We start from the raw sequence: 15,083 nt of genomic DNA on the forward strand, positions 1-15,083 counted from the left end.
TCTTTAAATAAAAATAAATAATGAAAACATAAATAAGATACATAACAAACTAAAATTTTGATATTTTTATTAAATATTGAAAGTGTTGCTAACGAATCATCTTAAATGTTAAAATATTGATATTTTGAAAAATTTTGTGTATCAAATCATATTATGGATACTACTGCCTCCTAATGTAGTAGGATATGAATTTGGCCCAAATTGAACTGATTTTACGAAGAATAAGAAGAATTTGAGAGGGGATTAGACGGGATCACACAACTTCAATTGAATAAGGACATGATAAGAAAGTATATAGATCGAGGGTTAGAATATAAGGGTAGTGATATATTATTCAAGTGTTGTCATACTTCTAGTAAAATGATTTCTGTATTCCAGAGTTTTTTCCTTTTCCTTTTTTCTTACCTTTTTTTTTCCTCTTCCTTTTTTCTTACCTTTTTTTTCCCTCTCATGTGTAATATAATATTTGTTACATTTGTTTACACAAGTTTTCTATCCTATAAAGACAGATAAAGTTGACATACATCTTACCTTCTCCAAACTCCACTTTGGAAGGTCAGGCCTAATTTTTTACTGAATCAAATAGTAGCCTAACATAGCTTCTGTCTCTATAGTTTTCCAATTATGATGATTGAATCAAATAACCAATGAAACAATATATGTATACAGAGAAAAGAAAGATATACACAAAGAAGTTATTTTTGAGAACTCTACCAATTCGTGTCTGTTAAATCACTGGTTAATTATTCAAATCCAGATTAAAACACAACAGAAACACCACCAGTTTTCTAAATTTGCAACATACATTCTGAAGAATTCATTTATATTCAATGATGTCAAGCAGAAAGAGGAGCTTCAGTTATGAAGTAGGCTTATATTTTCATAGACTGAATGACTGCTCAGAAAAGTCCAACTTGCAATCCAATAAATTAAAGGCCCAAAAAATCCTTCTGTAATAAAGAAAATCTAAACATAGTTATACAAGACTTGCATGTTAATACTGAATATTGAATGGATAGCAAGAATCAACTACACTGTGTCAAAACTATTCTGTCCAAATCTGTAGAAAAGGGACCATGAATCAATCTGAAATCAGCAAAACATGGCTGCCTTTTGTCAAGAATATACTCAAATCAACTACTACTATACTTATTTATCATCCGATACATGCTATGATCGATAAAATGCACCTTGACTACCATACACAAAGTCCTACTGACTTTATTTCTTTCTCATGCGGAAGAACAAATTTTCGGCAGTTATCAAAGGACAGAGCGTTGAGCCCTTATATAACTGCAATAAACTTCATATTCTTACTACACTAGATGAGAAATAATGGCAAAAAAATAACAAGGTGGCTAACCGAGTAACGACAGTAAACATAACGATCCATCCACAACATCTTTTGCACAGTATATAACAATGTCAGGCGGCTAAAAATTTCTGCACAGAAATTCAAGAACAAATGGGTTGTTGTGCAATAGTTATCTGTTGAAACTTTGGCTCAGAACATGTTTGTGTTAACAAAATTCACTACACTAGTACAAATAGTAGACTTCAGATACAGTAATTCATATGAATTGCAGTAGGACTTTTTGTTCTCATTCGGGTAGTGGGGTTTCAGGTAGGCAACAGTGTCAAATGGGCGTGTTCTGAATATCATGCAGCAAAGGCAAGATTTAGGTTAGCAAATCATTAAACAAAAATAGAATAAGAAAAAGATTAGCATTCAAACTGCCAAAACTGCAATAGACTGAGTGTAAAAAGCTTTTAAGTGATTAGCCTCAGGGTTGTGATAAAGCAATATGAGAACTTGAGAAAAACTGAACAGTATGAGAAAGTGCATGGAATACTAGATTGGCAATTGCAACTAGAGATTATAAATGAACATATACTTTTGGTCCAACATTGTGTGTCCACATCGATGTTATCTTTTTTATGCTATGTCTAGTTGTTTTTCTATCCTGCTTTAAGACAAAATTTGACATGGAAAGTGCTTATTTGGTGTGTATCTGTTGTTTGGTAACCGAATAGGTCAACAAAATAGTTCATATTTTATAAGTACTCCTATCAACTAACAAGAATAAACAACTAACGAATTTTGATAACTCATGAAATAGCCAACACAAATGACCATCTTATGAAGTTCAGTGAGAAAAAAATCATTTGAATAAACGAAACAGTCCCGAAACTCCATATGTGTCCTCCACTAGCAATAAAAAATTCTACTGTACCAAATAATCTACTATCTATATTGCCTACTTCAAAGGTAACAATATCAATTAGATTGAAGGTGACAAAAAAATATGCTAAGTCGTAAATCATGGTTTAGTAACTAAGCAGCCTAAGAAATTTTGAATTAAGAAACATTTACGTTACATGAGATTTTCAGGGTGGAATCTGCTCGTATGAACTGCTTCAGTAGAGCATTTTCTTCATTGATAATCTTCTCCTCTCGGTTTTGAGGTTAGACCATCCTCTTTCTCTTTTAGCATCCATCCGAAAACACTGCGTTGCTGCTTTACAGAAAGGGGCTCTGGCACCTTCACAGGTTCTGGAATAGGGGAAAAGAAGGGTTCAAGATTTTGAGGAGCGGGTGGAGTGGGAGTAGTAATCTCAGCTGGAGTAATGGGTTCTCTAGTCATAGCTTTTTTTTCCTTCTTAGCAGGTCTTGTAAAGAGGTAAGCTGCAAAAGTAGAAAGAGTTATCAATTTCTTAGGAAGTCAAGCAATCTGAGCCATTAAAACATGCAAAGAACGACAATTTTTCGTAAAATGCTCGCCAGGAATTGAAAGGCGAGTTAATGCCCCATTCCATGACGTACTTGATATGGAGCATTTTAGATAGATGGCTCCACACTTTATTAAACAGGAGGATGGCTCTATGCTTTTAAGACTAAAACTATAATATGTTACACTTCGGTTAGGGGAAAAAAGCATTTGAAGGGTGTACTACAAAGGTTCAGTCAATACAAATGTTTTCCCCACATAAAAATAGTAATTAATAAAAGTATCCACTATCTGCGTCATAAACTGAAATAAGGTCAGGTGGAGAAGTGAATCCACTTATAGGTTCAGACTGCTGTATGGTAACCCATTGCCCGAAAACAAGAAGAACTAATAAGTAGACGTGTCAATTTATCCATTGCATTTATTCTTATCAAAAGTTCATGCCGTTGCATCGTCTTCCATGATTAAATGTTGCATGTATGCACTAATTGACAGAATTAGCCATCTAATTTGCATCAATAATAATAGGAGCAGAACTCTAATTCTGATAATTGAATCAAGTATCCAATGAAACAACATTTAATACCGAGACAGGATAGAGAAACTCAAAGAATTGAAGAGGACATGTTTAGAAAATCATAAGTCCAACTCTAGGTTATTGAGCGAGAAAAAATCTGGCATATTAGGATTAAAGTTAAAACAGAAACACCACTCACCTCAAAGAACTCATTTACATAGGCACAAGGTTAAACAGAAACACTGTCATCTGCAACACTCACCTCAAAGAACTGATTTACATAGGCAAGAACAAAGGTGAAACTTAAGTTAAGTTAATGAATGGATCCCCAAAAGAGTAAATGGACCGAATTCTTTCTGTAATAAAATAAGGATCTAAAGATAAATTACAAACTAGCATGTTCCTGAATGGATACGAAGAAGCAATTATTCCATTCAGGCTACTCTCTGAAATCCATATTTGCAAACACAGGATCATGAATCAACGGAAATAAGCAACATTTGGAGCTTGCTAACTTTCACTTTCATAAGTCATAAAACATTGCATCTCCTCAAGACAAGAAAAAATTTAATACAACCACATTCCAATACATGATAAATGCAATACTCAAAACTCAAATCAAATTCTTCCATTTTCATATAAGCAAGCAAATTAAGCACATATGACCAGCTCTTGCCAAAATTCTTACTCCCATTAAATTAAACCCAGAAGAAACAATGTCCAGAAATAAAACATACTCCACCCACACACATACAACTTTTACATAGTAGATAACAATATCAAGTGGAAACACATTCTCCTGCCAATAAAAGTTAAAACCATATTCGGAAATGCATTAATCTTATAATACGAAAGGCAAAATAGAGCAGTGAGGTTTAGGATTTTACCACCGAGGCCAAGATTGAAGATGAGAACAGCACGCCAAGTAAATTTGGCACCACGCCAGCTATTCAGTAACTGTGTGTGTGAATGACGAGGATCCATCTTTCTCTCTGGTTTCCTTCCAATTGCAGTCCCTTATTTTTAGAGAAAGAAAAAGAAAATCACGAAGATGATGCACTTAGATATATTTATTTTTTTTAAGAAAAAATGAGTTCTAATATTAAAAGGCATATTCAAAATAGTATAGGGGTGTTAAAATGTTTTTCAATTTTCTTTTTATTATTATTATTTTATTTTTTTGATATAAATGTTTTAGGAAAATACAAATTAATTTATTTTACTTAAATTTAAGGAAAATAACTTTTTTTTTAAATTAAGAAAAAAAATTCTTATTACCTCACCCAACGCGTACCCCCCCCCCCCCCACACACCACACTACAGAATATGAAAAAGAATATAAAGAGAAGAAAAGACTTATTATTTCTCTCGAGTGATGATATAACAATGAAGAGGACCCTCTATTTATATAGAAAATCTAACTTGGTCCCCAAGTATGACTCTTAATCATATCCTAAGAGGACAGCAGATGATAGACATTCACTATAATAGAGTACTACTCACTATAACACAAATATTTTATAACATTCCTCATGCATGTCTAATTCATAAATAATGTGTCTTGTCAAAAACCTTATGAAAATAACTTTAAGAAAAGAAAAACTCTAGTGAAGTAAAAGAGTACACACCTCTATTAATACGCATCTATGTTACCTCATTAAAAATATTACAAGAGAAAATCCAGTGGGACAAAACCTCGTAAGGAAAAAAGAGCACAGCGTGTATTAACTCCCCCTAATGAGAACATCAATCCAGAGACTTCAATCTTCGCATTCCAAGCTTGTGCACCATTCTTGAAAGTTGCAGCTGGTAGAGATTTGGTGAATAGGTCAGCCACATTGTCACTTGAATGAATTTGTTGCACATTTATACCATCATTCTTTTGGAGTTCATGTCTGTAGAAAAGCTTTGGTGAAATATGTTTTGTTCTATCTCTTTTATGAATCCTCCCTTAAGTTATGATATGCATGCTGCGTTATCTTCATATAAAGTGGTGTGTAATTTATCAAACTCCAAAACACATTTTTCTCGAATGAGATGTATAATAGACCTTAACCACATAGGCTCACACATCCTTTACTTGCTTCATGAATAGTTATTATCTTAGCGTGATTAGATGAAGTGGCTACGGTGGACTGCTTTGTAGATCTCCAAGATATGGCAGAACCTCACATATAAACACCTAGTCTGTTTGGGATCGAGCTTCATATGGAACAAATATATGTCATACATCAGTATAACTAACAAGATTAGGGCTACAATTATTAGAATAAAATAAGCACATATCAGTTGTCCATTTAAGATATCGCAAAATGTGTTTGATCTCATTTCAATTTCTCCTAGTAGGAGCAGAACTATACCTTACTAACAAATTAACAGCAAAAACTATATCAGATCTTGTAGTATTAGCAAGATACATTAGGGCTAATTGCACTAAGATATGGTACTTTAGAACCAAGAATTCCCTAATCCTTTTCTTGAGGTCAGAATGGATCCTTATTCACATCAAGTGAATGAATAACCATCGGAGTACTTAATGGATGTGCTTCATCCATACAAAAAAATTTCAACACTTTTTCTGTGTAAGAAGATTGATGAACAAAAATATCATTTGTCAAATGCTCAATTTGCAAACCAAGACATAATTTTGTCCTTTCAAGAGCTATCATCTCAAATTTGTTCTTTAAATAATCAATTGTCATTTGAAGATCTATTGGAGTTCCAATAAGATTTTTCATCAACATAAATAACAAGAACAATAAATTCCGACATTGTTTTCTTTGTAAAAACACATGGATAAATTGCATCATTTGTATAACTTTACTTAATTAAATACTCACTAAGACGGTTATACCACATGCGTCTAGATTACTTCAAACCATATAATGATCTTTGCAATTAAATTGAATACATTTCTCAAGCTATTGAATTACATGATTTAGACATCGTAAATCCTTTATCTCATTATCAAGTGATCCATAAAGGTAGGTTGTAACCACATCCATCAAATTCATTTCAAGTTGCTCATGGACTGTGAAACAAATGAGATAATGCAATGTTATTGCATCCATAACGGGTGAGTATGTCTCTTCATAATCGACAGCAGACCTTTGTGAAAATTCTTGTGCCACAAGATGTGATTTTTACCTTTGTATTTCATTTTTCTCATTTCTTTTTCGCACAAAAATTCATTTACAACCAACAGATTTAATATCATTAGGTGTTTGAATTATAGGTCCAAAAACTTCACGCTTGGCAAGTGAATTCAACTCTTATTGAATTGCTTCTTGCCATTTTGGCCAATTATTTCTTTGTCAGCATTCTATAACAGATTGAGGTTCAAGATCCTCATTATCTTGCATGATATTTGTTGAAACATTATATGTCAAGACATAATCAACCACTATTTCTGATCGAGTCATATTAGTTTCAACATATATTAAATTTATGGATAGTTCATTATTTCCTTGAGTTTCAAGTTCATTGTTCTTTCATGAATGTCAGAATTATTCAAATTTTGAACTTTCATATGAGGTTATTTCATAGTATTATCTTGACATTTGATCTTTCTTCTTCTAGGATTTTGGTCCTTAGAACCCAATTGTCTACCAAGCTTTAGGCGTGCCTTTGACCCATTATATATAACACTAGTGGATGGTCCTATAGGGACATTAATTTGAATTGAGACATTCTCTGTAGGAATATGTGATTTAGTAATTATTTTTAAATCTGTAAATGCGTCTGTCATTTAATTTGCAATTTTCTGCAGATGAATTTTTGATTAATTTTTCCATGAAATTTCTCCTTTCATTTCACTATTTTCTCCCCCTAATTTTGGGAAAATTATTCCATCAAACCGACAATCTGCAAATCGAGCAGTTAACATGTCTCCAGCCAATAGTTCAAGATAGCGAATAAAACATATATTCTTAACCTTCCTTGTGGGCCCATCTTAATGCAGTGTGGTGGTGCCACATACACATGTATAACACATCCAAAAATTCTTAGATGAGATATATTAAAATTTTGGCCCATAACCAATTGCAATGGAGAAACCTTATGATAATTTATCGGTTTGAGACGAATAAGTGTTGCAGCATACAAAATTGCATGTCCCCACAAAGAAGTGGGCAGCCTATTTTCATAAAAAATGATTTTACTATTAACTACAGACGTTTAATTAATAACTCTGAGACACCATTTTTAGTATGAACATGAGCAACGTGGTGTTGAACTCTTACCAAAATGGATAGGTAGTAATCTTTAAATGATTGGGATAAAACTCTGCAGCATTATCAAGACGAATAGACTTAACTTGATTATCAAGAAAGTGTGCCCTTAACTTTATTATTTGTGCCAATAATTTTGCAAATGCCAAGTTACAAGATGTCAATATGCACACATAAGACCATCTAGAAGAAGCATCTATTAGAACCATAAAGTATCTAAACGACCCACTAGGTGGGTGAATAGGTCCACAAACATCCTCATGTATACGTTCCAAGAACGCAGGATGCTCAATCTCAAATTTTGTTGGTGATGATCTCACAATTAACTTGTCTTATAACAAGTAGTACAAGTAAATTCACCATTTAAAAGAATTTTTAGGTCCTTTAATGGATGTCCATTTGAATTTTCTATAATTCGCCTCATCGTTATAGACTCAGGATGTCCCAGACGATCATGCCAAAGTACAAACGTATTAGAATAAGTAAACTTCTTATTTAATACAAAAATATGCCTCAATTGCATTAATTTTTGTCTAATACTAGCCAAAAGATAAAGCAGACAACTTTTCTATAACACATGTCTGCCTAGAGACATTCTTGGTGATACCAAGATATTCAAGATTTATTTCATACATTTATTGGATATGATAACCATTTCCACAGATATCTTTAGAACTCAACAAGATTCTCTTAGATTTGGGAGAAAACAAAGCATTATTATGATGAGTTTAGTTCCATTAGGAAAATTTACAATGACTCTTCCAAAGCCCTCAATAATATAAGTACTGTCGAAAATTGTAGTAACATTTATTTTTCTCATTCATAAATGAGAAAAATATTTCTTATTTTTGAATATCGTAGATGTTGTACTAGAACCAATCAAACAAATGTCATCATATTTTAGATAATATATTTTTGGAATTATCCATTTCTTATCAATTCTTCAAACCTAACCTTCATTTTTTGATAAAGTAGAGTCTTGTGCTAATAACGTGTTATGAAACTACAAAATAGAGAGAAGAAAAGATTTATAATTTCTCTTGAGAGATTATTTTACAATGAAAAGAATCCCTCTATTTATAGGGGAAATCTAACTTGGTCTCCAAGTAGGACTCTTAACCATATCCTAAAAGGACTCCAGATGATAGATGTTCACTATAATACAAATACTTTGTAGCATTTTATCTTTTAATATCTTTTTCTTACCCAACCTCGTAGCCATTACCCCCCCCCCCCATATTTTAGCCCCCGTCCCTATCTTTTAAATTTTCTTACTAGCTCACCCAACGCCTACCCCCCCCCCCACACACACACCACAAAAAATTGTTATGGAATAATATTTCAAATTTTATTTTTTTACCCTAACCAATGCTCTCCCCATCAATATTATTTTAAAAAAATATTTCAAATTTTTAAAAATAATTTTTACGCCTCCTCTCCCCCCGCGCAACCTTTAGTTAATTTCTTTTGTAAAAAATCATTGTTGAAAAATATTTCAAATTAGACAATAAAATTATCTTTTTTCTATGTAAAATTTTAGTCGCCACAATCTTAAAAAAAACTCACAAACCACTTTCATGGTCTTTTCGGCGGCTGGTAAGCTCAGTATTGGGGCTGGCCAATCCTTGTTGTTAAGAGAAACAAATTTTCCTCCTGTAATCAATAGTATTTCAGTACTCAATAAATAATCCTAGTTTGCCTACTATGCTTAATAGATTGCCCAATATGGGCGGAAATTACATCATGATGCAATTCAAACTGCACCAAGGATGTTCACTCACAGTCAAGTTCGGGACCTTCAAAGAGTGCAGGGTTTGTTCATGAAGTTCAAGGTTATTGAGCTTGTGTTAATGGCAAAGAAAGGGCTTTATGTCTTAAATATCGCGTGGTGAGTTGAAGGGAAAAAAGTGGTGTTGACACCCAATTTTGACCCGCGTCGGTATGAGTTAGTTAGTTTTATAAACCTTGCGAAAATAAATATATGTACGTATATACATATATGTATATACATATATGTATATCTTACACCCATTCCTTTACCCCAGCCCACTCCAGTCCTCTCTCCCATTCCCAAAATAAAATTACCCAGGCCCAACCCCTCTTAATCTTCAGCCCCAACATTAATTCCCAGGCCCAATTACCTCAACCCAACACTAACTTAATACTAACCCAACCCAATCCCCTTTCGACCCGACCCATTTCCCTTTCCCCTTCTTCTTCCCCTTCCCCACGTGATCCCCCTGCAAATGAAGAAACCCAGCAAATTATTTCCCAAAGCCCACGCGCGGAAGCTCTCAAAAAACAGTCCCTTCCCCGTGCTCTCTCCCTCGCTCGCTCTTCCCTTTGTCCCGCGTCTCCCCCACGCGAGCTTCTCTTCTCTCACCCGACCCAAACCTTTTTTTTCCTTCTTCTTCTTCGCGTCAACTCAGTCCCAGAAGGAACAGACGTCATTTCCTGCAAACGCCAACAACCCCACGTTCTTCTCCCTTCCCCCTTTATTTTGCTTGAACGAGACGCGACGACAGAGACCCATACCCTGTCAAGCAGGTCTGCGAAACGTCGTAGTCGTCCTCTCCAACACGCCTGTGCCATGGAAGTTTGACTAAATGGGATTTAGTTTCGAATTCAAAAGGAGAAAAGGGGGGCTATTTCTTCTCCTCTATAAATACCCCTTTTCTTCATCAGAAAAGGTGGTGAGAGATTTTTCATCGAAAAATTCGGAAAAAAGCAGAACTTGGGTTGGATTTTTGGTGGCTGAAAATTTTAGGTTTTTGAAAACTTTGAGTTTGAAAAAAAACAAATCCTTTTGGGGCTTCACTGTTTGGTTTCAGAAGAACAGAGGAGATCGAATTTTTTTTGAGAAGAGAAACGTTCTGTTTCATTAACAGTGTGTCGATCGCGGTGTTCCGTCGAAACGTCGTAGCCGTCTCGGTATGTCCTTTCGTCGAGGAAGTTCTTGCTCTGCTCGATCGTCTCCAGTTCGCTGCTCCGAAAAAGGTACATTTTCCAGTTCTTTATCAATTTTCTTTATAGGTTTCGAATCTTGGTTCGTGTCGCTGTGAATATGAGATGTTATATCTGTTAGTTTTGCTCGATTTCGAAATATATTGCGCGTTATGATTCTGTCTGGTTATGCCTGGTGGTTTCGTATTACTTTCTGTTCTTTCGCCTTCTTCTCTTCCTCTGAAGGTCTCCAGTAAATTTGTAAAGTGCTGTAGCCTTGTTTACGTTATTTGCTTCTTGTGAAGTCATTTTATGACCTGTTTATATGCATTCTTTGCTGCTTAAAGTGTGTCATTCCTTATACGTTCATCTAGTCTAAACTTTCATTTGTCCCTTTCTTCGAGTTATTTTTATGGGTTGGAATGGATCAAATGTTTAGTTTGTTTTCGCAGTTGTTAAACATACTGTTTAGAAGTCGAGTTTGGGTCTTATGATCATGTCACATTTACAAAGCTAGAGGAAGCAATGGTAGTTCATTTGGACTATGACGTCATGTCTCAACTTGCTTCGCATTTGGTATTACTAACTATGCTTAAAATTGGCGGGAGTGTGTGTCCAAGTATTCATGTCACTGCCATCTCTTTACTTGTTGTGAATTCTTGTTTTATTTTTAGCCTTATTTGGATATGTTTTTGAAGTCATTTGTCTCCCCCTCTAATTCATATCTCCAAGTAGTTCATTTTTATCCCCGTTTTGTTCAAGATGCTTGCTATTAGTTTATCGTTCAAGGTGCTAATTCTCTTTTGTTTGTTTGATTGCATGTGAAAACTATTCTCGAGTCCTCATGGACCTCACTCCGATTCCTTGAACCTTCTCGTTGAGCCATAAAGGCTCAAAACACTTTTTCCGAGTCAGCCAACCCCTGAAAGGATGTACAGCATCGAAAGAAAACCAGCAGAAACTGCTGGAAAAGTTGTTGCAGGGATTTGAAGAACATGTATACAGCAGTATACATGTTTTATACATCTGTTATACGCTGATATACAGGTCGAAATGTGCACAGGAGGCCTAATCCGAAATCTGGGTCGATGGCAGTGAAAATACGCTGCTTAAAATGAATTTTCAACTCTCGAAAGTCGAAAAACAGGCTGATATACAGTCTGTATACACTGATATACAGACACGATATAATATAAATATGTGTAAAAAATGTGATTGGCAGGGGAACGTAGAGGGACGCCTATTCTAATTAAAATTCGGAATTAGGCAAACAATGCGGACGTAGGGTGCAGCCCGTATACATTAGTATACATTATCGGGCGACGATATACACTTGTTAAGTAAGTTTTAAAAATTGTACAGGTACAAATACGCAGGGCAATACAGGGAAAAGTAGCGGAAAATATATATTCAAATAGGTGCGGGGCTTGAGAGGTCCAAATGGGTCAAATATATGCTGTATACAGCATGTATACACTTGTGTATACTTTGTGATTCTTTTTTCAGGATTGGGCCAGGGCCCTTCAGCCCCCCCCCCCCCCTTTATTAACAGGCCCAAAGGCCATTTTTTTTTCTGCAGGTTTTAAAGAAGGCCCAAGTATAAGGATTAGATTAGGACAGGTGGGCCAAAGCCCAATTGAATGAATTTGGGCAATCAAGCCCAAGTTCAAATATTTCTTTCTCTATTATTTATTTGTTTGAATTATTTAATATCTTGGTAGATTTTTTTTTAAAAAAAAAATCTCCTAAAGGGGTAGCCATTTTTCATTATTTAAATTTTATTATTTTTGTTTTTACTTACTTTTATCACAATTTAGTTTTCCTTAAATTAATTCCCTCAAAATATCTCCCTTTAGAAATAAATAATAATAATAAAAAATAAAATAATAAATATTAAAATAAATTTTCTTTTTACTTAAAAAGTCATTTAGTCAAATCGCCGGTCAACCGCAAGTTAGCGGACATCCCGAGGGCCTAATACCTTCTCGGGATGTACATTGAACTTCGAACCTTTGTTTTTCAATTGATTTTAATCTGTTTTAAATCTTTTGAAATTTTTCTTGATTTTATCAAAATCAAGTGGCGACTCCGTAATTCGAAAAGTCGATTTTTCTTAAATAATAAGATTAATTGATTTTTCGAAACCTAGTCAATGTTTTTTCATTTTTAAAACCAAAAAATAGTTAATAATAATTTTTAAGTAAAACAGAAATGGCGACTCCGCTGGGGATTAATTAAGTTCTAACCATAAGATTTGACTGTTTGACTAACTGTTTTTGTTAAAATATTGTTTGTACTGAATATGTTTAAATTTGTTATAAATTGTCGTTGCATTCATGACATATTTCCAATATATATGTATAGTATATTAAAGGACGGTTTGCGGAACCGCAGTCGGACTTTTTTATACTCACCCTTTTTTGAAATTAGCGGCAATTTATTGGTTCGTCAGGCGTCCAATGGTTGTCGCGAGTTTCAGCCCAAATTGTCCGTTTGGGTTCCCGGTCCTTTCAAAAGCCACTCTTAGTCAACTAGCGTAGAGCCGAGCCAAAATCCCGAACGTAAGAGCATTTGAACTAAGACGACCCAACGCCCAAGGCGTGTTGGGCCCATTAGAAGCCCACCTTGTGTCTATTTGGCCTAAATTGCCAAAAACGGACAATCATGTTTATGTGTTTATTGAAGGATGTATATGCATTTTAAAAACGCTTTATTGTCCACGGGGTGGGGGTTGACTAAATTTTGTTCGCTATTTTTGTAGGATGAACCCGACACACAAACCTCTGAAAACAAGAATGGTTACTGTCCCTGACCCTTTCCTCAAAGTATGGTGGAAGTTCATGAACAACGAAGATAAAGGAATTGTTCAGAAACACATAGGTCATCTTCCGTCGTTGTTAGAGATGAATGCGTGGCCTGGCTTAATTGGAACGATGGTGAAATTCTGGGATAGCGAGAATATGGTTTTTCGATTCGGGGAAGTAGAGTTGACGCCAACTATAGAAGAAATTCTCATCAGTTATGAAAGTATCGCCATGTGCAACAAAAGGAAACGACATCCAGATACAGATCTCCTAAATCCTATAACATGGGATTTCGCCAAAATTAAAGAGATATTGTCATTGGTTAAAGCCGAGTGGATGGACAAACTCCCTGGTCCGAATATACCTTTCAGAAAGTTATATTATCGATTTGGGCGTGCAAGGGCTTATGAGAAACATGAAGATGAGTTCGTCTCAAAAGAAAAATGGAAAGAGGCGCGTCCCCTTGCATTTGCGATATGTTTGCTCGGCACGATGGTTTTTCCCCAAGGGCCAAAATACACTATTCATCCTAGTGTATTTATGGTCACTCATGCCATTTTTTATGGAGTGGATTACAAAACATCGATGAAGTATTACACTTTAGCGCCCATGATTCTGGCCGACATCTACAGGGCTTTAGACAAGTGTCAGAACGGAGAACGCTTCTTTCAAGGGTGTAATTTGATACTACAGTGGTGGATGATGCGTCATTTAATCAAGACTCATAACCCCAAAGAACCAGATCCCTTTAGACGATCCGACGAGCTACATAGTCATGACTGGTGGTTGTATCACAATCGTTGCAACAAGACTGGAGGAGAGAGTTTTTGGTATCCGAGGCTTCGAGGGTTGAGAGAAGAAGACGTACAATGGTCGATAGATAGTTTGGTGGTAACTAAGAATATGGTGGTTCGAGCTGAAAAGGTCCCTTATTTGGTATTTGCTGGGTTAAGAGGAACTAGGCCATACGCCCCCGGTCGAGTGCTGAGGCAACTAGGAGGGAAGCAAGAGTTGCCCCAGATTGCTGATATGAGGAAATTCGTAACTGACCACGAGAATGGGCGAGTGGCATTTTCCGAAGACATGCGTAGGATGTGGAGATCTCGAAGAGTGTTGGGTGAGCCTGTACCAGATAGGTTTCGTCCAGAATGTTCGAGGGAGTACAAAGAATGGTTGAAAAAGAGTCTCGCTGGAACAATTGAGCCTGGTCCAAACGTTCCTCACATTATTGCCGATGTTGGAGCCAAACATCAAGTCCGACTTCACCGCCTTCAAGAGAAGTTTGATAAGAGTGAATTAGAGCATCAACGTCGTCATTCCGAAGATGCCAAAGTCATAGCTCGATTGAAACAAGAACTGCGAATGGCCAGACAATGCATGACAGAGTTAGATGATAGCATAGAGCGACAGATTCAATCGATAGAGGGGTTCAGTCATCAAGAAGGAGCTCGATTGGCAAGAGATCATCTCTGGGCGAATAGATATGCCATGTGGGAAGAGGTCAACATCGCCAAGAGGACCAGACTTGGCGAAGGATCAGAGGAGGCATGATTTTTACCATCCCCTGCGTGGGACAGTTTTATTTGTACTTTGTTTTGTAATTTATTTTTCAGGACTATTTTCTGTTTTATGTTTATCAGATATTTTGGATGCTATTAATGAAATTTTGCGGGGGATAATAATCGGGTTTAAAAAAGCGTATACATCCTTCAATTCGTTAGGCCTACCCTTGGCACAAAAGGGTCACATGCATGTTTAGGACACGATATATTTGTTTAAATGTTTATGTGTTATGTTGCTTTGATTGAGGATATCGTAAACCCACTCCTAGCCAAAATCCTAAAGAGTATACAGAAGCCAA

At 35.6% G+C, this 15,083-nt stretch overlaps 2 protein-coding genes across 2 annotated transcripts; one reads left to right on the top strand and one right to left on the bottom strand.

Moving 5' to 3' along the window:
* Positions 1-2,117: 2,117 nt before the first annotated feature.
* On the bottom strand, positions 2,118-4,316 carry LOC101246156 (uncharacterized). The gene is made up of 2 exons (XM_004243716.5): positions 4,134-4,316; positions 2,118-2,686 (listed from the first exon to the last, which is right to left on the bottom strand). Exons 1-2 carry the CDS (start codon positions 4,228-4,230, stop codon positions 2,436-2,438), a joined length of 348 nt encoding a protein of 115 aa, XP_004243764.1. The 5' UTR covers positions 4,231-4,316; the 3' UTR covers positions 2,118-2,435.
* A 5,228-nt stretch (positions 4,317-9,544) lies between these two features.
* On the top strand, positions 9,545-14,854 carry LOC138337210 (uncharacterized). The gene is made up of 2 exons (XM_069286856.1): positions 9,545-10,472; positions 13,180-14,854. The coding sequence occupies exon 2, from the start codon at positions 13,181-13,183 to the stop codon at positions 14,771-14,773; it is 1,593 nt and encodes a 530-aa protein (XP_069142957.1). The 5' UTR covers positions 9,545-10,472; position 13,180; the 3' UTR covers positions 14,774-14,854.
* The last annotated feature ends 229 nt before the right edge of the window (positions 14,855-15,083 follow it).

The sequence above is a fragment of the Solanum lycopersicum genome, chromosome 7 (genome assembly GCF_036512215.1).
Source record: "Solanum lycopersicum chromosome 7, SLM_r2.1".
NCBI lineage: Eukaryota > Viridiplantae > Streptophyta > Magnoliopsida > Solanales > Solanaceae > Solanum > Solanum lycopersicum.